We start from the raw sequence: 26119 nt of genomic DNA on the forward strand, positions 1-26119 counted from the left end.
CACACTACTTACACACGCATCTCATTTCCTTCTCACTTCCTTGTAAGGGCTCAGTTAATGTTTGCAGAAAGAGTATGCATCTAAGCAAACCTTGCAGACTGGGCTGGGAGTGAGAAGTGGTGGGCTGGAGTGGACGATCTAGGAGTCAACCGCTGGGCTTCCAGCTAGAATTGTCCCATGCACCCACCGTGTGACTAAGGAAAATACCTCCCCTCTCTGGGCCCCAGTGTCTCCAGCTGCAGAAAGAGCACAGTTTGCAAATATCACTAGCACCTGAGTCCTTTCTTCAAACTAAGTCTGTAGGGAATGCCAGTAAGTAGGGGCTGCTCTGGTGTATACAACAGGGAGGGCGAGAAGCTATAGCCCTGACTTCTCAGAAGTCCCTTTCCCCTTCCTTCTCAGTGGCCCCTAAGGTACTGTTCAGAGCCCAGATCCCTCCTTAAGGACACAGGGAGCATGGTTTTAAAACCCCAAAACTAGAGGAACTTAAGATTCTTCTTGTCTTTGACATTCTATGACTCACATAAAAGAAATGACCTTGTGCCCAATGTTATATGCCAATGATTCAATAAAATGGAAATGTGGCTGCAAAGGAAGTGACAAAGGATGACCATTCCGAGAGGTACTAAGAAGGAGTTTTGGCTCTAACAGCAAGACTTCTCCACCTACCCCCAGTCCTATACTTAAGCCTAAATACAAAAATACTCCCTAAACCTATGAACAGAGGAAGATAGATATCAAATGAGTAATCAGAAGAGTGATAAATGTTTTAAGGGAGAAATAGAATATCTTATATAGACACATAACAAAGGCTCTCAAACTAGTCTGGAGAACAGTATATCAGGAAAATTTCCAGGAGGAAGTGATGTTCAACTTGGATCCTGAATGTAGAATAGGAAGTATCTAGGCAACGGGCCACAGAGAAAGAGGATTCCAGGTAGATGGGCCAGTATGCATACAAGTTAGGGAGAACAATCTATTGTTCACAGAAAGAACTATAGAAAGGGCAAGGTGGGTACAGAATAGACAGCAAGGTGAGAGGGGTATGGGAGAGGCCGAAGAAGAGGCAGAGGCCATATTATACAGAATCTTACAAACCACGTTAAGAATGTGTTATTTTTACTTTAAACTACTGAAAGGCAGGGTGTTCAATGGGTCATTTTTATGGATACTGAAATCGCTCAATATGGTGGCAGCAATGCAGTGGAAAAGATAATTATGGACCAAAGTCGTCCATGATTAAGGGAAGTGTCCAAGACGTCAGCAGATGACAGCAATGAAGAGGGGCAGGGGGTTATATAGACTGATGACATAAAGCTCAAAACATGTCTTTTTATAGGATGTCTTTTTATAAAAGGGAGGACAAAGGGGGTCTTAAAGTAGCAATCTGTTAGCAAGAAGGATGCCATCTGCCAACCTTGATAGGGAGTGTTCAGCGAAGAGGTTGGTCAGGTACTACAGGATCAGTGAGAAGGTGAGAGGAACACAGGTTAGTGGGACGGCTGGGACTTTCTGGCAGCCACTGTAATGCTGAAGAAGCTACGGGAGCAGAGTAGAGAGAGAGCCTGGAGGCCGGTTTAACTCATATCTTATACCCCTGGGTAAGGAAGCTGTTGTAACTTCCCAAGAGATGCTGACAGTTTGAACTAGGACACTGGCAGCAGAGATAAGGAAGGGACAGATACTAAGGACATTGAGTTGTAGCTTTGATCATACTTGGTGACAGTATGTGAGGAGTGAATAAAAAGAAGTTACATAGGACAGGTTTCTGGCACGAGCCCCTGGAACGATGGTGATGCACTCACTGAAGCAGGGAACCCAGGTTTGGAGCAGGTGTGTGGTAGCCTGGGTCAGTCTCTGCAGCTTGAGGTCAATCAGACACGCGCCTCCTATTCTAGCAGAGGGAGCAGCCAGGGCCATGTCCTAGCATCTCCTCCACAGGCCCTGTGGACCCAGGGCTGCTTGGAATGCACGGGCCACCTGTATCAGTAGGGTAAGTTGGAAACGCCTCAGCCAGACATTGAGAAGATGTATCTGCCTCCAATTAATTTGGACTCTTTTTGGAGGGAATAGCAAAAACAATGCCAAGAGAGTGGTGACTTATGAAGTGGCCTTCTGGAAGGGAGCCCAAACCACTAAGCTTGTTTAATTTAGAGTGTCTGATCAGGACAACGTTTGGTGCAGATGGTGGTCCACAGAACTCTCCTGAGAGGTAGACTAGGGGATGATAATTGAGATTCCTAATTTCCAACAATTACTCAATTTAAAACTCAGCCAAAAAGATGTAATTATTTTTCATACATTTGTTTAGTCATGTTGCCAGCTGCAACTCCATAATTTTTACTTCAAAGGGAAGAAAGAACAAAAGGGAAGAAACAGAAAGAATGGAAGGGGTCTGCGTTATTTTGAAGTTACCATCCTGGTCAGAACGGTCCTCTCCCTCTCTAGCCTCTTTTCTGTGGTATTATTACCATCTCTTCCTTGACTTTCCTGTCCACAAGGTCATTGATTCCTTCCAGCTCCTTTCTGAGACACTGGGTTTTCCACCCAAGTCCACATAATGACTGTAGTAGAAGCTTCAAGCTCCATTATCTTAACTTCTTTCAGATCTCCTTATACTTCTCCAGTCTGCTCCTCTTCCTCCTTACCTAGCTTTCCAGCTTTCTCTGATTATACCATATCCTCAATCCTCTTCACTTCTGTTTCATATTTCTCCTTCTTCTTCGTCTTCTTCTTCCTCTTCTTCCTCTTCCTCTTCTTCCTCTTCCTCTTCTTCCTCTTCTTCTTCTTCCTCTTCTTCCTCTTCTTCTTCGTCTTCTTCTTCTCCTCCTCCTCCTCCTCCTCCTCTTCCTTCTCTTCCTCCTCTTCTTCCTCCTCCTCCTCCCCCTCCTTCCCCTCATCGTCCACCTTCTGCGTCATTATTATTATTACTTTTTAACCTGACTCCCAGATTCTTAGTTTGGTTTGTGCTCTGAAAATCTTTCAAGATGAGGCTTTCAGAATCTTTCTTCTGCCACCTGACCATTCTCACTGTGACTTTGCTGATCTGAGAACCAAAGAGCTGCTGAACTGTGCCAATCTCACGAGAAGGGGTCAGAGTCCCAGTGGGGGGTCCGATTGCCCAGCACCCTCATTGTAGAGCCCTGTCTAGCCAGACCCCCAGAAAGCACTCCATTTTCTAAAATTTGCCCTTGGCCATTTGGTCATCACTCACTCATCATGGATTTGAACCAATCATTAGATAAAACTTTATATATAATCCCTCTGGACAAGATGGAGAAATGGGGGCAGGGACACTATCTGGTTTCTTTCTAGATCTTTCACAGTATGTGGTACATAAGAGATACTAACTTAAATTGAACTAAAATGAACTCAATTGAGTTGACTTGAAGGCAGGTAAAATCTTATTCACTTAGGTGACTTATACTATTGGGGTTAGAAGCATTATCAAACCCCAGGGATTGATATTGAATTGATATAAAAATATTAATCTAGGTATTCCAGAGAAGTCTCTGGTATCTTAGTTTTGACAAGTGCACCATGGTTGTGTAAGATTTTAACATCAGAAGAAATTGGATAAAGGGTGTGAGGGAACTTTCTGTGTTATCTTTTCAACTTTTCCATAAATCTGAAATTATTCCAAAATCAATGGTCTATTAAAAAAGAATACCAAAGAAATGAATGGCTCTCTGCACCTAATTCTTTCAACACACACACACACACACACACACAGAGTTATGTGTTCATCTAATTAGCCCAATGTTATATAAAAAAATAATGTGTTTTAAAATCTGATGTTTGACAATTAAAATCTATTTCCAGCTATGTTGGAATGAGAGTACTGGTAAATCCTATCCCCAGAAAACAAATATAAAGCTAGACAAAATCAACACACACAACCATTTCAGTGTTTTGGAAATTGAACAAAGGCATACAACAACCTTGAAACTATCATGCTGAGAAAAACTGCTGACCTTCAGGTAATAAGAGTGGGAATCTGTGACACTGTGTCCTGCAGTTGCTCCTCTTCCCCCAGGCTTGGTGAATGCAGGGTTCTGTTAGGGTGGGCCAGGCAGCGAGGTCTGGCAGCTTCGGTGTGAATTTGGAGCGGTGGGCAGTGCTCACACCCACCAGCACTGTCTGTGGAAACACTTATCACAGAGGCGAGCGAGTCAGCAGGGCCCACAGTTGCAGGGCTGGGACGGGCATAGTCTGGGCTGAGAGTGCATACAGGCTCAGCAGCGACCTGAGAAGGCTCAAGCCTGAGGCTGCACCAGTGCACATAGGAATCACAACAAAGGGGAAGCCAAAGCCAGGGCAGACGTGAAAACTGCCCAGACTTGGACTCTGCTCCCCACACCCACACTCAGATTTATTGGCAGAGGATGGAAGCTTTCTGGTCTCAGGCTGGGTGAGCACACACTCAGCCCAGACATGGCTGACCACGAACCTACACAGACATAAGGCTGCCTCTCTGGGAATCGAGGCTTAAAAATGGAACAGAAAACTGCGCAGAGGCATGGGAGAACGATGCCAAGGAATTCACGAGTAAAGTTAGTCTTTTCAACAAATGATGCCGGAACAATTGGATATCCATATGCAAAAGAAAAATAATAGATCATTACCTCAAAAATTAATTCAAAATGGACCATAGACTTAAATGTAAGTGAAACTATAAAAATTTTAGAAGAAAATATAGGAGAAAATCTTTGTGGCCTTCAGCTAGGCAAAAAGTTCTTAGATAAGACTCCAAAAGCATGATTCATAAGAGAAAAAAACAAAACAACAACAAAAAAACCCCTAATAAACTTGGCTTTAAAACTTAAAACTTCTGTTCTTCAAAATGTACAGTTAAGAGAATGAGTGAAAAGATAAAGCACAGAGTAGGGGGAAATATTTGCAAAGCATGTATCTGAAAATGACTTACATTCAGAATATATAAAGAACTCTCAAACCTCATAAGAACACAAATAATCCATTGTTTTTAATGGGCAAAAGATTTAAACTGACACCTCATCAAAGAAGATATATGAATGGTAAAAAGCACATGAAAAGATGGTCAACATAATTAGTAATTAGGACTATACAAATTAAAAGCACAATGAGATATCAGTACATACTCACTAAAATGGTATAATAAAAACCGCAGATAATTTCTAAGTGCTAATGAGCACATGGAGAAACTATAACCCTCTCTTGCATGGCTGGCAGGAATGTCAGATGCACAACTAACTTGGAACACAGTTCCACAGTTTTTTTTTGTTTTGTTTTTTAAGTTCAACATGACCTTACTATATCATGTCAGACAATTAAGTGCGCGAATTCATCCTAGAAAAAGTACTACACGCCTCATTGCTGACTATCACTACGGTCACCTCTGAAGTACTCCCCTTGGGAAGCTATACACCAACGCCAGTGCCTAGCCCACCCTTCAAAACAATTCTGGAACTCTTTTTCTGGAGTGGCCATCAGACCTGTTATTGTATTACCCTTGACGTCCGAAATGTCATCCAAATGTCTTCCTTTCAATATTTCCTTTATCTTCAGGTAAAGAAAGAAGTCATTGGGGGCCAGATCAGGTGAGTAGGGAGGGTGTTCCAATACAGTTATTTGTTTACTAGCTAAAAACTCCCTCACAGACAGTGCCGTGTGAGCTGGTCCATTGTCCTGATGCAAGAGCCATGAATTGTTGGCAAAAAGTTCAGGTCGTCTAACTTTTTCATGCAGGCTTTTCAGCACTTCGAAACAGTAAACTTGGTTAACTGTCCAGTTGGTACAAACTCTTAATGAATAATCCCTCTGATATCAAAAACGAACGGTTAGCAACATCGTTGCAACAAGTTCATGAACTTAATTGTCAGACCTCTTATGCCGCAATTACTCCACTCCTAGAAATCTATCCAAAAGAAATGTGATCGAAGGTACACTGAAAGATATGTACGTGAATGTCAATAACAGCATTATTCATAATGGCCCCTAACTGGAAATAATCCCAATTTCCATCAACTGGAGAAAAAACGAAATGTGGTATATCTTTTCAATTAGAATATCATTCAGTTCTAAAAATGAGTGAAGTACTGATACATATTATGAAATGGTTGAACCTCAAAAATATGCTAAGTGACAGATGCTAACTGCAAAATATGCCTAATTCCATCTATATGAAATGCTCAGAAATGTCAAATTTACAGCGTCAGAGAGCAGATCAGTCGTCTAGGGAGTGGAAGTGGGGAGAACCAAAGTAACTTTTTGGGATGATGGAAATGCTCTAACTGGACTGTGGTGATAGTTGCAAAACTATAAATTTACTAAAATTCATAGAATTGTACCTTATAGTGGATGAATCTTATCATATGTAAATTATACGTCAATGAAGTTGCTAAAACGACAAGAAGAAAAAAGACGTATTGATCTTAAATGTCAGATGGTAGCCTTGATGCATATACAGAGGGGTGTTGTTCGGTGCGGTTAGAAGGGGCCACTGGTGAGTAAGAACATAAAACACCACTTGCATATAATTAGCAGCAGCAGCAGCCATGCTCATGGTGATTAGCAGTTCCAGCACTAGCAATTCAAAGGCTTGCTTACTCCCCTCTCTCCCTAAGATCGGGATGCTGGCATGTTTAGCCTCCCCACATGTTATTATCCTCCCTCCAAATTGGAATAAGGATTAACTAATTACAGTGGTGCCTTCAGACATAAGCCATAACAAACGCCCTGGTAACCAAGAAATGTCCTATCTGCAAAAGTATGCCAGAAAGCCTTTACTTTACGTCTCTGGTATCTGTGGATTGAGCCAACCCACAGAGCTTTGCTAATCTAGTTTAGCCAGCACTGGTACACCTGTACTTCCATTAACTTTACTTTCTTGAGATGCTGCTTTGAATAAAGTACTCCTTTTCTCACATATCTATTGTGAGTCTCAGTAGGTCCAATGGAGAAAGCAGCAGGACATGGTTTTACAAGCCATGGGTTTGAATCCTGGCCCTGACATGAACTAGCCATGTGGTTTTAGCCAGGTAACTTATTTTTTTAGCCAGAGATTATTTATTCTCAAACTGGGATAATCCTGCCTACTCCATAAAACTATTGTGAGAGATCAGAAAGATCCTATATATAAAGTGCCGGACCTAGTGTGTGTGTTGAACCTGAATAAAGGAAAAAGCCATAATTCCTCAATATGACAGCATTTGGCGCCAACCCTCCTGTCTATCCTTACTTCCAGTAAGAATATTCCCTGTAGCAACCAAACCACACTTCTCACCAACAGCACCACCATGCAATGACTCAGGCTGTTTCCTGCTCTCTGGGCTACCAGCTCCCCTCCTGTATCCAGTAATCCTATCCATCTTTCAAGACTCAGCTTTAAGCCCATTTCTCTAATGATGTTTAGTCTGACCATTAACTCGCTTTCAATTTTATTTTTCAATTAGTTTCAGGTGCACAAAACAACATAGTGACTAGACATTTATACACTTCACAAAGTGATCACCCCAATAAGTCTATTACCCATCTGACACTGTCCATTATATTACAATGTTATTGACTACATTCCCCAATGCTGTACTTTGTATCCCTGTGACTATTGACCATTAACTCTTTAAACAAGTCATGAGGTCCTTAATTATATACTTTTACACATATTATATCTGTTTGAACATGTCTTATTTCCTCTGGTATAGAACACATTTCTGGAAGTACACCAAGACTTGGAACAGGGTCTGAAGTAGCACAGGGGTCTCAAATTATTATTATTTTTTCTAACTGAGGAATTCTTTTAAAAAAATAATTTGAAAACCCTTATTCAAGTCCAACTTTCTCATTTGATAGATAAAAACTTGTCCCCAGATAGGGGAGGTAGCACTCGAGGTCGTAGTAGTTTGGTATTAGAGCAGGAAGCAGAATTAGGGTTTCGGTAGCTGAGACAGTAGGCTGTCCTTCAGCATCAATTCTCCCCCACGTGTACAGGATCACCAGCTTTTAGCTGGAAACACGGTGACCCAGAATGAAGACGTCGTTCCTTAGCCCCCCTTTAGTTACATGTGGATCTGAGTTTTATTAAATGGCATAAAAGTGGAGGTGTCACATAGCTACAGCTTGTCCTTTCTCTCCCTTACTTCCTTCATCCTGCTGTCCGGGACATGGATGTGATGGGAGAATTCCACACTGAATCATGAGATTGAGGGCCGTGCCCCAGAGACGGCAGAGCAGAAAGCTGAAAGAACCTGACTCCCTAAGGCTTTCAAGGAGCCATGTCACAGTATTAGCTCTGGAGTGCCTACATTTAGATTTTTACATGGAAGATAAATAAACTTCTATCTTGTTTAAATTGCCGTTATTTTAGCTATGTATTTTGAATATTATTGGAAGTTTAACTTATCTTATCCCTCCTATCAGCTTTCTGATGCTCTTAGCTCTTCGCATTGCCTCTAAATATGTATCTTAAGTCATTGTTGCACTCATTCGATAATTTACTCAATAGCCATTCCTTGTGCACCTACATTCTGCCTGGCATAAATCTAAGGGGGGTTAGGGTGGATATAGGAATGAAATGTGCAGATCCTGCACTTAAAATTCACAGGTATTAAATGAACTTCAGACTCTCTTAATTCATATCACAATTCATATGTCTGGCAAACATTCATCTCAGAATTTCTCTGACAGTCCCATCTCATATAAGCTCACTGTTTCCAGTTATATATTGTTAATCAGACCATTTGTGCTTAATATATTCTATTTGTCTCTCTACATCCACTCTCTGACCTTGTCCACTGTTTTCTTTGCTCAGGGAGGTTTATCTGTATAGGTTGCATCAATGGGCTCTCTTGCTCCCGATTTCTAGTTGGGTTGGTCAGTAAGGACCCCTAGCAGGAGATCAGAGGGAAGTAAGAGAATGAGCTCTATGCATTTATTTTTTCTCAGCTCCCTCCCTGTGGGGTCATTTCAGGCTGACTTTGTTCCTCAACTGAAGGTCACTGTGGCAATCAAGGTGGCCCACTACGTGACTCTCCACTATGGAGTTCTCATAACCATCTCTCCCTTCACACCCTCTGAACTGTTACTAGCCCCAGGAAACTGCAGTCTACCCCGTGGTCCTCTACATACTGCCCACACCTTGTAAATAGCCCATTTATTAAGCCCTCCTCAAATTAGCCTAATGTGAGGCTGCCATCTGTTCCCTGCTAGCATGCTAACTGATATACCATGTGTCCCAATTTTCAGTTCAAAATATGTAGGCACAGATACACATGACACCCATCAGAAGCACTATTATGAAGAGAGTCAGAATAGAGGGAAGATATTTAGCAAAATCTTGGTGCATAGAGAATCTCAGACTGTAAGAATAGCATCCTGAACATAGCTTGTTGAGACCAGAGTGGGGTCTCGTATACCTGAGCCATACATAAACCCTCTTTATTTCTCTTTTTTGGGGCATCCTGGATCAGACTCTATGTCTTTTAACCAGTCTAGTCTTAAAAACTTTTATTTACAAGTGGGAATCATTTCTAAGTGGAACCCACAGTCACTAGGCATAGTCCATTTTTTCACCAACACGAATCAGAACCTCAAATATATTAGGTTGGTGCAAAAGTAATTGTAGTTTTTGCAATTATTTTTAACCTTTTAAACCATAATTACTTTTACACCAACCTAATAGCATTTTCTGCCAATTCCACCAGTATCTTCACTTTGGATCTTTAAAGTGCTCAAAATGCCTATTTTAGAGGCACAATCCACAGTTCTTGAAGAGTGAAACATAAAACCAAATTATCACTTGCTTATTCTTTGCTGACAATTGAAGTATTACTGACCAGAGAGAACAAAACCTATGCATCCAATGGGAAGAACAATTTCAAATTCTGAGGGGAGCGGGGTGGGGGAAAGAGGAAAGTGTAGTAGGCAGACCACCGCGCCCCGCGCCCCACCAGAAAAATGTTTAAGTCCTGATCCCTAGAACTTGTGATTATGTTACCTTACATGACAAAAGGGACTTTATAGCAACGACTGAGTTAAAGATCTTGAGATGGAGGTTATCTGGGTGAGCCCAACATAATCACAAGGGTGCTTATGAGTGATAGAGGGAGGCAAGAGATTCAGTGCCAGACTGATGCAGCATGAGAAAGACTCAACCAGCCATTGCTAACTTTGGAGATGAAAGGGAACCACAAACCAAGGAATGCAAGCAGCCTCCAGAAGCTAGACAAGGCAGAGAAATGAATTCTCTCCGAGAGCCTGCAGGAGGAATGCATCCTGGCTGGTATCTTGATTGTGGGCCAGTGAGACCAATTTCGGACTTCTCCTGAACTGTGAGATAACAAATTTGTATTGTTTTAAGCCACCAAGTCTGTAGCAATTTGTTATGTCAGCAGTAGAAAACTAATAAAGACCGTACGACTGAAATCTCCAGACCCAGAGAATTAAATTTAGGGAAGAAAAAAGGGTTGGGAACTGAGGGATGACAGAGACAGAGCACATGTGGACAGCACATCCAAACTGCACTCCACTTGCTAACCTGCACTGCAGGTGAGTGGAATTCACTAAAATACCAAGGTATTCTTCGTCTCAGAGGCTCCCACTCATAAAATGCTTTCGTGCCTTTTGTGACACCCAGTAGAAGACTTCTTTTCTCTCTGAGTTTTTGAGAATTAGCGGACCTTTTGTATTTTGTTAACCGTGTTTCCCCGAAAATAAGACCTAGCCGGACAATCAGCTCTAATGCGTCATTTGGAGCAAAAATTAATATAAGACCCAGTCTTATATTATATTAGACCCGGTCTTATTTTACCATAAGACCGAGTCTAATGTAATGTAATATAATATAATATAATATAATATAATATAATATAATATAATACCGGGTCTTATATTAATTTTTGCTCCAAAAGATGCATTAGAGCTGATTGTCTGGCTAGGTCTTATTTTCACGGAGAAAGAGTACATAGCTAGATCCACTTCATTCAGAAGGACAATCATCTGCCTTATATCTTATTCTGTGACTTCCTGGTGGCCACCACAGCAAAGAATTATACGATAAAAACAATAAGCTTTAAAAGTTCCAAAGCATATAGGCTACAAAGCACCAATATCCATTATTTGCATTCTATAAAAACCTATTGCTAGGCTCCTCCCCCAAGGGTAACTGTTTCTGAATGGGACTTACCACGCTCAGACCCAGCTGCTCCCGAAAGAAATAATCCATGTTTCTCTTTTGCAGGTTGTCAAGGTAGTGCTGAAAGCGAGTGTACGTATACGGGTAGCAGTAAGCAAACTGGTAAGTATCTTCCTCTTTGTCAAAACAAAATGCAAAGGACATCACGTAATTCTTCTTATGGTCTGGGCAGCGGTAGTAGTAAACATTTTTAGGCGGCAGCCTTTGCCTGGAAGACACAAACAAAGACATTCGGGCACATCATTCAGTCTTCAAAAGATAATAAATGCCCAAGAGAAAAATGGTAACATTGAGCACCCTCGATGGTGTGGCCGCAGACAACACCACGTACCATCTATGGTCAAAAAGAGCCTGGAACCTGGCGGCACTCTGTTCAAATTCCAGCCCTACCCTTTATCAACTATTTGGACAATGGACATTAAACAAAGATGAATAAGTTTTACTCACTGTTTATTCTTATTCTGAGCACCTATTATATGCCCAGGCATCGTGATAGATTCTTGATGTATAATGGTAAATAAGATAGGCAAGGAGTTTATCCTCACGGAGTATATTTGTAGTGGGGAAGCAGTCAATGAAATATTAAAAATAAATACACATTATAGTTACAGACTCTAAACATGCCTTGAGGGGAAATAAAGAGTATGAAGGTACAGTCACACAAGTAGGGGAGGCCTACTTTTCCCAGAGATGTCAGGTTTTTGTGTTATAAGACTAATTCAGACCTTTTAAGATAAACTAATGTACATTGTTAATATTCAAGGGAAGAAAGAATACCCAAATTTCTTTAGACTCTCACGACTGTTTTCCTACAGCACATTTCATGAGACTAATGTTTCACAGAAGCACTTTGGGAAATAACTGCTGTACAATACGCCATGCAGGCAGTTTCGCTGAGCCATCATGCTCATTCTCGAATAAGGAACACTAAACCGCAAACGTGAGAAAGGGCAAAATGTGCCAGTCAGAACCCCTATAACTTCTTTGCATTTACCACTTCACGGGCTCACGGCACGCTGCCACGCTGTGTGACATCCAGACTGTTCACAGTCCCCGAGGAGGCCTCTCATTTCTGTTTCTTCAAACCCCATTTCAAACTGTACCTTTTCCACGATCATCCATTCACCAGTCCAGGCCAGTTCAGCTCCCACATTTTGTAAAACTATCGCTTTCGTATTGACTGCTTCCTAAGTCTTATCCATTAGAATCAGTCTGGAGGCTCCTTAAGGGGAAATATGTTTCTGGGGGCTTTGGCACAGTGGGTAGAGGCTGTAAGGTTCACCTGTAATGGCTTGGCATTCAACTGACAAGCTGAGGGGCACAGGAGCATATGGAAGAAAGTGTGAGGAGGAGGGGATGAGAGACGAGGGAGAGAAAAACAAGGGTGGTGCTGGCCCCAGGCGGGGCAACACGGAAAGAGCTGTTGAGAGCTCCGAGAGCGTTGTCACCGGCCCTCAGTTTATTGTAGAATCTTGTTTCCACCTTGGTGTCTTTCTGAGGCACCTACGTAGCCAGGGTGGGAGGCGAGGCTGTGGGCTTCCTGTGAACAGCAGAGGTGACACACACTGAGGCTGAACGTCGAGTGGCTGCTAACGCTTGCCTGAAGCCCTGCATGGTAGGAGTCCCACCCAAACGTTCAGTAAGAAGACAAAAGGAAAGAAGAAAAAAAGTAAAGGAAGGACTGAGGGAGGAATGAAGGAAAAGAGAGAGGAAGGAACGGACAGGGCATGCCTAGTATGAGCTGTTTCTGGAGCTTCTTCAGTACCTGAGTTAATTCTCATAGGTATTCTGTCAAGGTGGCTATTGTTATTCCACTTTGCGGACGTGGTTATGGAGGTTCATAAAAGTGAAAGAGCTTACTTATGACCTCAAGAGAGTAAATGACAGGGCTGGCATTCAAACCTGCTTCTGTAACACTCCTCCATGGTCCCTCTTGATAAATGATGGGTTCCTGGAATTCCAGATATGAGCATGTCAAAGTCCAGGAGGTAAGACGGGACAAGTGATACGTTGCAACGACAAGGAATTCATCATGGCAAAAGCACAAAGAGCAAAAGGGAGATCGTGAGAAGTGTGTCTGAAGAGAAAGGCAGAAGCCAGATTAGAAAGGGACTAAATAAACCAAGTTAGGAAATTTAACCATCATCCTGAGGTCACAGGGTACCTTTCAAGTGAGTGAAAGAAGTAAAGTACCAAGATCGTCCCAGTCAAAGGGACAGATGAGAGTGGTCAGCGTAGTAGAAACAAGATAGATTTGACTATTAGACAAAAGTGGCTGACGTGACGGGCCATGGAGCCAGTGCCAAGGAGGACACGATGTAGAGAGAACGGCATACGCAACAGAGGAGCAGGGCTTTTCACATTAAGGTCAGTGGTGGTACCTAAGGCTGTCTAGGGGTGTACCGAGGTCCACCAATAGAGTCCATTTGTTTCCTACTCACAAAGCCAGGAAGAAGCATCCAAGTAACAACAGGTTTCTTGTAAAGCAAATAGAGCTTTAAGACAAATCCTCTGGGAGCTCCTCCTTTCTAATCAGATTGCTACCTTAAACCTTTCTATATTGAAATTTTGGAGATACCAGTGATGACAGAGAAATAATGGCCTGGAAGGGGTACAGGGCATGAAGAGGAAAGTTGTCCCTTCCTGATCCTTCCATATAAGGAGTGTTGGAGAACAAGCAGTCCTGAGAGGGCGATGAAGGAAGTAATGGTCTCCGAGATAGGCCTTAGTTCACTGTATTATTCAACAGATATGTGTTAAGTATCATGTACCAAGCAGAGTTTGGTTAAAATAAGAGGTAAAGGAAGCAAGACTAAAAGACCGAAGGTCCAGGTGAGATTATTAACCACAGAGCTGAGTTTCAAAGGGAGAAGTGGAAAGTGGAAAGTATTGGATAGAGAACGAAGCAGTGCAGAACTGAGAGTAGAGAGAGAACAGACCAATGCAGGGAAGAGGGTATAGAGAGAACAGACGATGGTCTACATTTGTGATGTGATTAAACACGTAGGAGTGTGAGGCTGGTAAAATAAGCTAGTCTCGGGGTTCCAGATGTGTATTCAGGGAGAATGCCAAGGTCTGTGCTAATCGCTTCAGGCCCCAACTCAGAGGCGTGAGTCTGAATCTCCTAGAGCAAAAAGTGAGCCGTCTTCACACGCCAGGGAATCCTACAGTCCTAGCCCCCTCACGTTATGATTCCGATGTTTTCATCTCTTCATTTACTCGTACATCCGATCAGGGCCCATGCTTTAAATTCAATCACCCCTGCTTTCTCCTATTCTAGCCAAGTTTAGCGACTTGACTCTTAGAGCCTGCCGTCTGCACCAAATTTGATTACGTGCTATCAGGAAAATTCATCTAAGGCCTGCAGCTCTCCCAGCTCCTCTCCTGAGTGGGTCGGTTGCCTAACCTGATTTGCAGACAGAGTGAAGGTAATGGACCCTGGGGGAATCGTTCAAGGGAGCTGTGATGATGCTCAGGGCTTAGCTGTTCCAGACTCTGCTGAGGATACAAACACAAAACCTATCTGAGAAGGGCTCAGCAGGACACATTCATGAGGACTATCAAGTGATGCAAAGAATAAAGGCAAAGAGGGCGGGGAGTATGTGGGAGAAACGTGTCTGTCATTTGGAATGCACTTCTGCTTTTTCTATTATTTTGTTTATTATGCTTTCACTATGTCTCAGGCATGGTGTTAAGTGTTTTCTATGCATTATCATTTCATCATCACAATCACCCTATGAGCTGGGGCTATTAACATCCCCTTTACACAGATGAGAAACCTGAAGCTCAGACAGGAAAAAGAATTCCTTGAGCTTGCAAGGGTAGTAAGCAGCAGATCCTGTATTAGATGCAGCTGGTGGGACTCCAAAGTCTGTGCCCTAGTCACTCTGGTAGCTGGTATCTTGCCACCTGACTTTCTCCCCTTGCCACCCAGCTCAGAGAGCCTTCCCTTCTGCTTCCAGAAAAATTTGATCTCACAGTACTCTCATCAGTACTCTCCCTAACAACCCTTCAACTCCCTTTCCTTACATTTCAGTTTGACTCGCAATGCTCCCCAGGAGACTCCAGAAAGAAAAGAGTCTAACAACTGATCCAGGCAGAGATGCAGGAGGATTCCAAGACCCATATCCTCTCAGGACTCAGAGACTAAAGGCTGATCCACCTCTTGAAACAAGCCATCATCCTACGCGCCGCCGCCGCCCCCCTCCCCGTAACTGAAGAGGACATCCAGATGTGAGAGGGAGCCCACGACTCAGATCTCGGCGTGTGTACACATGCTGGTGAGGGAGTGTGCGCACACATGCTTACTTAACACTCACTGTCGTGCTGTACACACCTTTCTACCACAGCCTCTACTTCCTCACGTCCATTTGGCCTTTCACGTCTACAGGCCTTTCTCCATCATTAGATTGAGCTCTTCTTGTGGGCAGGGACCATCTATTGTTCATCTTTGCTTCTGCAGGATCTATACAGAGACTTGCATGGAGGAAGTGCTCAAAAATGCTTATGGATTGGTTACATTAATATAGTTCTCTGTAAACTTTAAGAGATGAACAAATTAGAGTAAATCATTTCAGCCACACCAATATGTGTGTATTGTGCTCTCTCCATGTGAAGCTATAAGTCACGCCCTGAATACATTATGTTCTCAGAAACCTCCATGCCTCTTTAAATGTTGTTCTGTCTGTCTTTAATTGCTTTTCCTATACTTCTCTACATAGTGAGCCCCTATGTAGAGAAGTGCGGCCAAGCTCATATGACACTTCCTCTGTGAGGTCTTTGTCAGCAAGTCCAGGATGAACTAATTGCTCTAAATACTAATTGCAGACACGGCTGTGTTTCTGACTCATCTCAAAATCAATAGCACTTAATACAGTGCTTGGCGCTGAAAAGGAGCTCAAAGCATGATTGTTGCATGAATGAGTGAGTGAATTTATGACTCCATGAATGAACGATTCCTTTCCATTTACCATACTCTCTGCCTTCTCTCCAGAATTTCAGTCAAATTCCCAATGCATCGCTTTGGAGGTTACCTGAGCACAGAGGAAAAGGAGCCCAGGATCCAATGAAGCACACGGGGCTCTCTAAAACAACACCATTTCCTAGCCCTCCTCAGGAGCCCTGAGAGACAGGGGTTCTCATTTCCTCTCCAATCTAGCAGAAAATATGGATATGGATAGATGATTTCCAACCCCAGGGTCTTCTTTGACAGTAGTCACACTTTTTTTCTTCAAATTAGCAGAAAGAGAAACAACAAAGAATCAATCTTTTTTGGTTGTTAGTCCTAAAAGAGGTATGCAAAACAAAGTCACTCAGATACCCCCACAGGGAGTGACATATGCTAAGCACCTCCCGTATGCCAATACCATGCTTGTTTGATGTGAACTGCTGTCTGAGTGATACACACACATGCTTCCCACCACACCAAGGCTATGCTATCTGCAATGCATCCAACAATTGCAACCGCAGAAACAGTCTCTTGGTTCCCCTACTTCATCTACCCAGGGGCAGGAAGGAACCTGGCACCCAGTTCCCCAGGCATATTTGAGGTAAGAGTTCATCCCTTTTCCCTTGGTGAGGGCAGCTGGATCTCTGGTTTGTCGTCCATGCCAACACGTGGCCTCCAGTTTACATGTGACCGGGACAAGCCAGGCCATCAGCTGGTTTGAGCCAGTTGGCCCCCTCCGTTTCTTCTCTGGCATTTAGCACAGCCAGAGGCCTGGCATGGATGCCCACATTATAAATCCAGCCTCCTAGGCAAACAGGATCTGCTTCTGATTGCAATCCTATCTTCCCCCAAATAATTATACGAGTGCTCCTGTCAGCAGCATCTCTATTCTTATCTTTCTCCTCACGTTGTCACAGCTAATCTCTTGGTGAGTCACAGGGAGGGGGAGAACAAGAGAGTGAGGGAGCGCTCAGATACAGGCAACACATTTTTACACCCGTGTCTGGTCAGACTACCATCTTCTCGGGGGCGGACGGGCACCAGCAGTGGGAGGACAGAGACACTGCCACAGAGCGCCAGGAAGTTTTTGATAACAAAAAGACACTGCTTGATTTCTGAATTAACCTTTTTGTCCTACACACTCTATTGTTTATTTTTCAGAGTTTATTTTATGTGTAAGATTTTTTTTTTTGCCTTGGTCTCTGCCTTCTGGAGACGGACACCCACACACTGTGGTGGCAGCTGCTTCTATTAATTTCAAGCCATTAAAAAAATTAAAATTAAACCCAATTACTTTGGCTGGTTTAGAGCCGGGGAATAGCTGAGACTGATTATTCCCCCTGGTCATGAACAGCAACAAAATTCCTACCTACGTGTGGCTGCCGGTAGAATGCTAATGCAGCCAGATACTCCAGGGACAGGCTCCTCGTGCAAGGGGAGACTCTACGGCACACACTGTCTTCACAAATCCAGATTCCTGAGAGGCAGCAAGAAGAAAATACTGGACAAGGAACTAGGTGTTAGGTTCTAGTTCAAGCTGTAGTCCTTGGGCAGGACTCTCCCTTTTGGTGCCTCCATGTAAAATGTGGTTACTAAAATGTGTCCCTCTTAGGGTGGTCGTGACTCTTAGGTGTAAAGGACTGTGTTTTCAAAACTATTATTTGCTGGGATATAGGGCGGTGTCTGAGGCAATATCAGAATGCTGGTGCTTTGGGTGGGGTGGCAGGCTATAGCTGCAATGTCAGGTTTGCACTGAAGTTTTGTGTCTAGGTTACTTTGTTGCTATATCATGGGTGAAAAAATAATAAGGGTTCCAGCTGTGACGTCACTACACTGGCATCTCCTTGTAGTCCCCTTGCATAGAGCTGAGTGGACAGAAGACACTGCAAATATTTTGAATGAATAAGTAAGTCAGGCGGAGCTAGGTTTTGAATGAATAGACAGATCTGTATTCAATCCCAGCTCTAGACGCCTTTTGGAAATGGAGTCATTGTGCAGCAGAAAGGATATGGGCGTGGCTCTAGTCTACTTCCATGACTTATCAGTCATATAGCCTTGGGTCTGGGTTTCCACATCTGTAAAATGAAAATAGTATCTAGCTCATAGATCTGTTTTTGAAGATTAGAGAGAGGAGTAAGTGCGCAGTAATGGTAACTGTGATTTTCTCCACGGTTTCTACAATGGACAGGTGGCATCACACTGTCTCTTGGTTCAGAACAACGGATTCCAAGTTTACACTTAGTGTACTTAGGATATCAGCTGGGCAGAGCAGGTAGGGTAGGGGAGAAAGGAAAAACGTGACGAGGGATCCATTTAAACATACAGTCATGAAAGAAAACCAGTGATACCGTGTTTTCTCTTCCTGGCCATCCCCGGACCCAATATAACTAATTGGTCCTTTTCAAGGGTGTGTGCTCTCTGATAAAACTAAGTGTGTCCATCCACATACAGAAAGGCAGTTCACCCCTTTAGGTCCCACATCGTGGTGGGAGAGGTATTCAAAGGTGCTGACCCTGCTGGCAGCTTGGGGTCCCAACCAACCAACAGGAGCCCACGCAGCTACCGCCAGATACATGGAGCCTCCAGGTCACTCGCTGGTGCAATCAATAGGAAATGTGGAAAATTATAGTTTAGGTGAATGTGATATATGTTTGGGAAATAGAAATCGAGCAGTCCTACTTAGAGAGAAGAGTCTGATTGCTTTTGGCATATTTATCATATAGTGTAAATCTAAAATTATTGGTTTTATTTTTTGGTTACACTTTATAAAAAATGAGCAATAAACCCTTTCACCAGCAATGAGCTCAAATACAAAGTGCATTTTTTTAAAAAAAGTTAAGTACTAACTTTCTATTTCTCAGGAAATTCAGTGGTGAACATGTAACTTGTATAAAATGTTTGTCAGTATTTATGATCTACTGAAGGGAACGTACTGATACCACAACCACATAAAAACAAGACATAAATCTGCTAAGTAAACATCAGCATCTACTTGATTTAACAGTTATTTTAAGAAAACTTATGCCCAAAGGCTACAATTTATACATGCAAAAGCAGAAGCATAGAAGAAAAATGATTGAAATTAGTTTAGAACAGCCACATCTTCTAAATGAAAGGCCACATTTCAGAGTGATGTGTAGTATCACTTGTTATTTAGAGTACATGACTGCTCTTCTAAAATCATTTCAATCATTTTTTAATTCCAAGTTTTCTTGTATATAAAATGGTAACTGTTAATGTCCTTTTTCTATTAGCAGAACTAAAATCAGCAGTTTTATATCAGTGTCATCAGATGTTTCAAATAGAAAATAATTTAATTCCAATGTAATTCAATTATTTTCACCCAATTCATGAACTCATAGTCAAGCTTTTGGAAAATCATTCTATTGAGGTAAAATACTGCCTTAGTGGTAATAATACTGCTAGTGCAATGAAGAAACAAAGCTTAATATTAGTGTTAGCATTGCTTATTTTTTGTTACGATAACAAATACAAATTATGGTAAAAGCAATATACTTGTTAAATTAACAAACTTATGGAGTAGAAATTTATTTTAAATTGGTTTGAAGTGTCCATATAAATATAATTGCGTCCAAACAAGATTTTACTTTCAACCTTCAAAACAGGAACCATAGTTCTCAGAATTTACACGAAGTAAGAGAACTACAGAATTTTTTTAGAAGCTAACACTAAACTACACGCAAAACAAATTTTTTTTTAAGTTTCAGGAAGGCAGATCATGTTTATTTTCTTTACTATCTGCCCTCAAGGGGATTTACAGATTTTGAGCCTTTGATAAGCTGCTTGGCTAATCAACGTTGATTTTGTTATTTTTGTTGTTGTTAATGAGATCCCTAAATTTTGTTAATGAGACCACTAAATGAGAACAAAATTTTGGTTTCATTTTGTTCAAAGTCAATTGGAAATCTTTAATCAAATATTCAACAAATGAAGCACCAAAGTATTTCAGCTTTTAACGCTTGTATCAAATTGCAATTATTGAAAACAAAGCTTGCAAACAAGAAGACATGACATTTATCTCTACAAAAGCAAGGGAAGAATTGCACAAATTAAATGATGAAAGCACAATTGGAGTGCAAAATTTAATTTTGAAGTTCAATCATTATACTTTGGGATACCTCAGTTTAGCAGGAGAATTTTATGAAGCTCCTATTTTTAATTGGATGTTTATATACTGTATCAGAGTAGAATAAAATTTAAAAGGCCTACAATTTTACAGCATCTGTATTTGATGAAAATTTAAAAGAATCAAGAAGTAACTTATCAGACAGAAGTTTTATATTTAAAAAAACATATCCAAGAAAATTTTTCTGAAGGAAGTAAACAAGGTAGTAACTATAAAAACATTTGGACTAAAATGCTTATATATTTCAATACTAAAGAAGCTGTAACTGAGAATGTCCTGTATTTAGGAGAATTTACTCTAAATTGACTAGGTACCTCAGTACCTATAAAGATAATGTCTTTTATTGAAGAATATTATGATCTACAGTGAAGAATCAGTTGAATGTGTCAACAATTTCAAACTGATTACTATAAAATACAATTCTGAAGACTGAGGGCAATGTCATCAAAAACTACAAATAATAAAACCATATTAGAAAAAAAATTCTTCACAAAAATACTAATGACCTATTAGATATATATGTAGCTAAGAAATTGATTGAAGCATGTGAAAGTATGCCAAAAATAACTGCATTGGTTTTAAGAAAATAAATATGTTTTTCAAAATTTTTGCTTAAATGTACTTCGATGTATATTAATTTTATTTTCAGAACAAATTTTCATTCAATGAATATTGCCTGACATTTTCCCATGTTGACATTCTTCTAGATATTGGGGAAGCAGAAGTTAAAAAAAAAAAAAGAAAAGAAAAGAAAAAAAGCAATTCCATACTTTACTTTCATGGAAATAGACTTCTAGTGAGAAAGAGAGATAAACAAATAAATCGACATATAATGTAGTATAAGGTAATGATGAGTGTAATGAATACAAATACAGCAAGGTGAGGGGACAGAAGGTAATGGAGAGGGGAAACCCAATGACGTGAGGAAACAGTATATATATATATCTGAGAAAAGAGTGGTTCAGCGGGAATAGCAAGCTCGAGGGCCCGAGGGCAGGCGTCAGCTCCGTGTGTCTCTAGGAACACTAGGAAGTCCAGTGTGATTGAACAGGAGCGAGGTGGTGACCCGAGAACAAGAATTAGAAAGGGAGAGAGTAGACCAGATTATAGGGCCATGCAGGCTTTGGCAAGAGTTTTGTGTGAGAAGCTACTGTAGGGTAGAGATACTGAGAATAATAAAATGATTTGATTTATATTTTAAAAGGAGTTCCTGAGTAGAGAAGCAGTCTGTGGTGGTGAGGAGGAGAGAAAAAGCAAGGAGACCACTTGGGTAGCTCTTTCAGTGGTCCTGGCAAGAAATAATGATGGGTTAGGTTATGGCAGTAGCTGTGGAGGTGATAAGAAGTTGTGAATTTTGAAGGTAAAGACTAGGATTTGCTGATGGATTGGATATGAGATGTGAAAGTAAGAGAAAAGTCAATTAGTGTTATTTTTTTGGCCTGATATCATTTACTGAAATTTTTACATCCCCTATCTCATTAAGGTCTTTAAATTCTATCTTCAAAAGCTATTTCCAATCTGTCTACTTGTCTGTATTTCCGTATTTTTGCTAGCTTGCTGAAAAAGTCCCCTACCCTGCTCAGCTTCCTTTTTTCTCACTCTACCCCTCTTCAATCCCTTCTCCACATAGCCTTTGCAACGTTTAACTGGATCATGTCTCTTCCTGACTTAAAACTCTTCCACAATCTCCAATTACGCTGGCATGAAATCCAAACTCATTGACATGACTTTTTTACTTCATCAGATGAACCAAATTCGGTTTATTTCAGGACCTTTGAATACTTTTCCTTCTATTCATTCTGTTCTCCACACTAACTCTCTCCTTTCCCTAGCTTCTACCTTTCATTTTTGTTTTAGCTCAAATTTTATCTTTCTTATTAGTCTCCCTCAAAGCAGCTAGCTCCTTTCCCTCAAAGAACTACCTCATTTACAATTACATACATATTTGTGCTTCTTTACTTATAGTTTACATTTGTAACTAGTTTGTAATTTTTGTGTGGGTAAGGATAACATCTACTTTTGGTTCACTAGTCAAAAACCTAGCATCTGACACAGTATCTGACACATGGTAGACTCGTAGTAGATGCTTGTGACATGAAGGGAGTAAATACATATGGGAGAGGAGACAATGAGAGAGGGGTAAGAAGGCTGATGGTCAGTGGCCTGCTTGGGACAAGGAGTTCTAAAGCCACGGGTGGCTCGTGGAGTCCCAGCGGAGCTGGAGCAGGGGTGGGCGTGGTGGTGGAGGGGTTTCTAAACTGCTCCATGAGATAGATTTTGTAGGAGAGTCACACAGTGTTTCTCTCAGAGGAAAGAAAAAGGCATTAATCATCCATACAAAGGCTTCTTCTGCTCTCCTTTCCCACATAATGTAGGACCTTGGTTTGTTTCCAGATTCCTCCTGCTTCTTCCACCACCAGATCAGAGTTTTTAATCTAAAAGAGCCATTGTCACTCAGACTTACCACATGAGGAGCCACTGCGGGACCTTCCACACTTTAAAAGTAGAGCTTGCCTTGGCCTGGTGCACTAAGAAGGGGACTGCTTATCACAATGGCCTCCTATCCAGTGGTTACAGACTGTCCCCCTGACTCACTAAGTGGAGTACTCCAGGTTAGGTACGACCAAAAGTGGGAGTCGGGGGAGGGCACTTAGCAGAGGATAAAAATACCTGCATATAGGAAACAGGCCATCTGGAGCATGACTGGTTTATCACCTCATCCCCACCCTTGCCACCATCACCACCAAATCCTAGCACAGGAAGTACCTGTTCACTAAGTGAAATAAAAAGACTGAGGAATAGATCATGAGAGTAGATTCAAGTGGCCTGGAGTCCAAGGAAGTCGGGAAACGTCCTAAATTCCAGGTTGCCAGATCCAGGGAGCTTAGCCAAAAAGCAAAGTGAAAAATGATCTGCTCCAAAAACTAGGTTTCTAAGCTCAGAAGGATAGGGGCTGGAAGACAGTGATGTGGGAGCCACGACTGAGTCAGCAGCTGAAGAAGCAGAGAGCTGAGGAGAAGAATGAAGGGGGCAGAGGGCATGGGTAGCAAGTAACTTGCAGCTTCCCAGGGCAGAATGTGTGGAGTGGAGGCCAGTGCGATCAGAATGAGTAAGGAGGAAAGCGCGATAACTCAACAGACACTGCACATTCCAGGTTCCAAGCGCGGTCACGTGGAAGTTGTCCTTTCCTGCTACGGTAAAGGGAATCAAAAGTAAGATCTACCCTCCCGGGAATAAAAGGCTGGCATAAACACAGGGGGAGTAGAATGGGAGGGGACCTGGAGGAGATATTCTCTAGGATGTGGATGAGGACGCAAGGCCAGGCCATTGCTCACCTAGGAAGTGGGAATGACTTGATGACCTGTGGATGCAAAGGAGAGGCAGGCTGTGAGGTACTAGAGCTGGGCAGGCAAAGCATGGCTGCAAAACCAAGACTGAGACATGGCACAGCCCTGGGAAGGTCTGACACAAAGAAGGGCAGTCTTCCCTAACGGTGCCAGAAGAATTACTGTGGTAGCATGAGAGCGGCAAGACCCCAGTGGGATAAATTCAGCAACTAGTATCTGGTTATCCAGTCAGAAGAAGGGGGAGGTTGGGAATGAAAACTGACACAGGAGTTAGAGGTAAAGGTAAAGCGAAGCTGCACCATCCTGGATAGGAGGCCGCGCCAGGTCAGGACGTAGTCATGATTCTGAGAAAAAAAACCGGGGATTGGGAGGAACTCCATCTTTGTACCAGTGCTCCTTACCCCCTACCTGCATGACTGGACTACTGTGGGTGAGCTGACTTGTCAAACCTCAGGAGCGCCTACTCCGTCTAGCCAGCTATGTCACAGTTACTTGTCTTTGGTCTCACTTCCTCTGGGAAATCCTTCTTCCTCCTACCCAAGTTTTTCTCCCTTCCTCCCCTCTGTGATCCCTGTACTACCTTATGATAACGTGCATTATACCTCATTATAGCTTACTAGCACGTCTTTTCTTTCCATCAGAGTGAGGCCATGTCTCTCTTTGCACATTAGAAAGCCCTAGTGGCTAGCCCAAGTCTGGTATAGAGTAATCGCTAAATCAACACCTAATCACTAAATAAACAACTTTTATTGAATGAATGAATGAATGAATGAATGAATAAGTGAATGAGAGAGTAAATAAGTCAGGGGGTAGAAAAAGATGAGGTCAAAAAGGAAGAAGGTAGGGGCCAGTTCATACCGTGTCTTGTAAGCCATATTATGGAGTAAAGACTGCCCCTAAAAGAACTGAAAAGCCACTAAGAGATTTACGTACACTCTCAAGTGATCCCTGTACTCAAAAGCCGCTGGCTCCTAAGGGGGCACAGGCTAAGCTCCGCGAGGGTATTGCCTCACGAAGCAACTGGTTGAAATGCTGATTCACAAGGGTCAGCTCTGACATTTTGGTCTTCATGACAGGAAAGATGGTGTCAAGTCAATTTCTCAGTACCCGTCATCTGCCCGTGGTGGCACGAATGGCACAGATTCCTTTCTACACCACTGATCTTCACAGTTAAAAAATTACGTGAAAGCTTTCATACTTCAGTGGACTTACTAATCTTAGAAACTCTGAATTCATGTATTCACAACCTCCCACTTTTCAGGGCTATTATGTTAATTAAAATAATAAAGTGAACTCAATAAAGAGCTGTTGGTAATTGAAAAGAGTAAATGAACTTTGCATGCCTTCCACCAATTTTCTGCAATTTGGGAACCAGGAGTATAGGAGGTGAGAAACTTTTTATTTTCTTCCAGTAAGAAAATCTTTGAAAGATTTTCTTTGTAATCTATCTGGGAGGTATAAATTCTTTAAACTGTCACCACTATACACTTTTATAGAGAGATAGGACTTCAAGGATCATCTAGTTCAGCGTCTTTCAAACACTTTTTAGTTTTTTCAAAAGTGCTTTCTTCAAAAGACAGCTAGCAGAGAAGCACAGTATGCATCAACCAAACAGATCAACAGAATTCAGATGGCAAGAAACACAGCAAAGGGGAGCTGCCTTCATATGGGCTTGATCTAGTTCAGCCTTTCCATATTATAAGTGCAGCCAAGGGACGTAACGACTGAGCCAAAGCCACACTGGAGGTTAGAGAGAGCTGAGAACTGCTCTTCCAATTACATCTGTTTTGTTCATTCATCAAACAATTATTTATCAAGTATGGTTCTCGATGCTGAGGATAAATTGGATACAACAAAGTTCCTGTGTTAATGGGAAAGAACAAATAGACAAATCCATATATATGTCAGGCAATGATAAATGCTATGAAGAGAAAAAAGACAACATAAGGGAACAGAAAGTAAAGGGGTGTGCCTGATAAGTTTGTCATACAGTGTTGTCATGAAGGCCCTTCCGAGGAGGGAACATCTATATGCAGTGAAGGAGTGAACCCAGTGTATTTCGGGGGGAGAGTGCTCCAGGCAGAGGGCAGAGCGGGTACCAGTAATGCTTCCAGGCTGCCCTGCTCCTCCAGGACAGAGCGCCTACTGGGTGCCAGGAATTGCATGAGCTCCTTGACGTACACGAAGGCTTGGAGCACTAGGGAGGATGCAGATTTTAGAGGCAAACAGATCTGGTTTGGGATCCAGATTTTGCCAGGCAATTCCCTTATCCTCTTTTACCTTCAATTTTCCGATTTTTAAAAATGGAAACGATATTATTTTTCTTGCAGATTTGTTCCAAGGATCTAATAAGAAAATACAGGTAAAGCTCCGGTGCTCTATAATTGGGAGCTATTCGTATTGTCCACTTCACTTTATTTGAATGAAGGATTCTAGTCGTAGTGTGCATTAGTGAATTGTGGCTGCTTGGGATCTATTGCCTCTTACTAAGAGCAAACTATTTTCTG

At 42.0% G+C, this 26119-nt stretch overlaps 1 protein-coding gene across 2 annotated transcripts in view; it reads right to left on the minus strand.

Moving 5' to 3' along the window:
• Nucleotides 1-26119, minus strand: part of AGBL4 (AGBL carboxypeptidase 4) — a 1100555-nt gene that overhangs the window by 463150 nt on the left and 611286 nt on the right. For both annotated transcript variants that reach the window (XM_033114112.1, XM_033114111.1), the window contains exon 5: nt 11162-11378. In XM_033114112.1, the coding sequence (XP_032970003.1) occupies nt 11162-11378 (217 nt within the window). The remainder of the gene's footprint in view (nt 1-11161; nt 11379-26119) is intronic.

Source organism: Rhinolophus ferrumequinum, chromosome 9, assembly GCF_004115265.2.
Source record: "Rhinolophus ferrumequinum isolate MPI-CBG mRhiFer1 chromosome 9, mRhiFer1_v1.p, whole genome shotgun sequence".
In the NCBI taxonomy this organism is placed as follows: Eukaryota; Metazoa; Chordata; class Mammalia; order Chiroptera; family Rhinolophidae; genus Rhinolophus; species Rhinolophus ferrumequinum.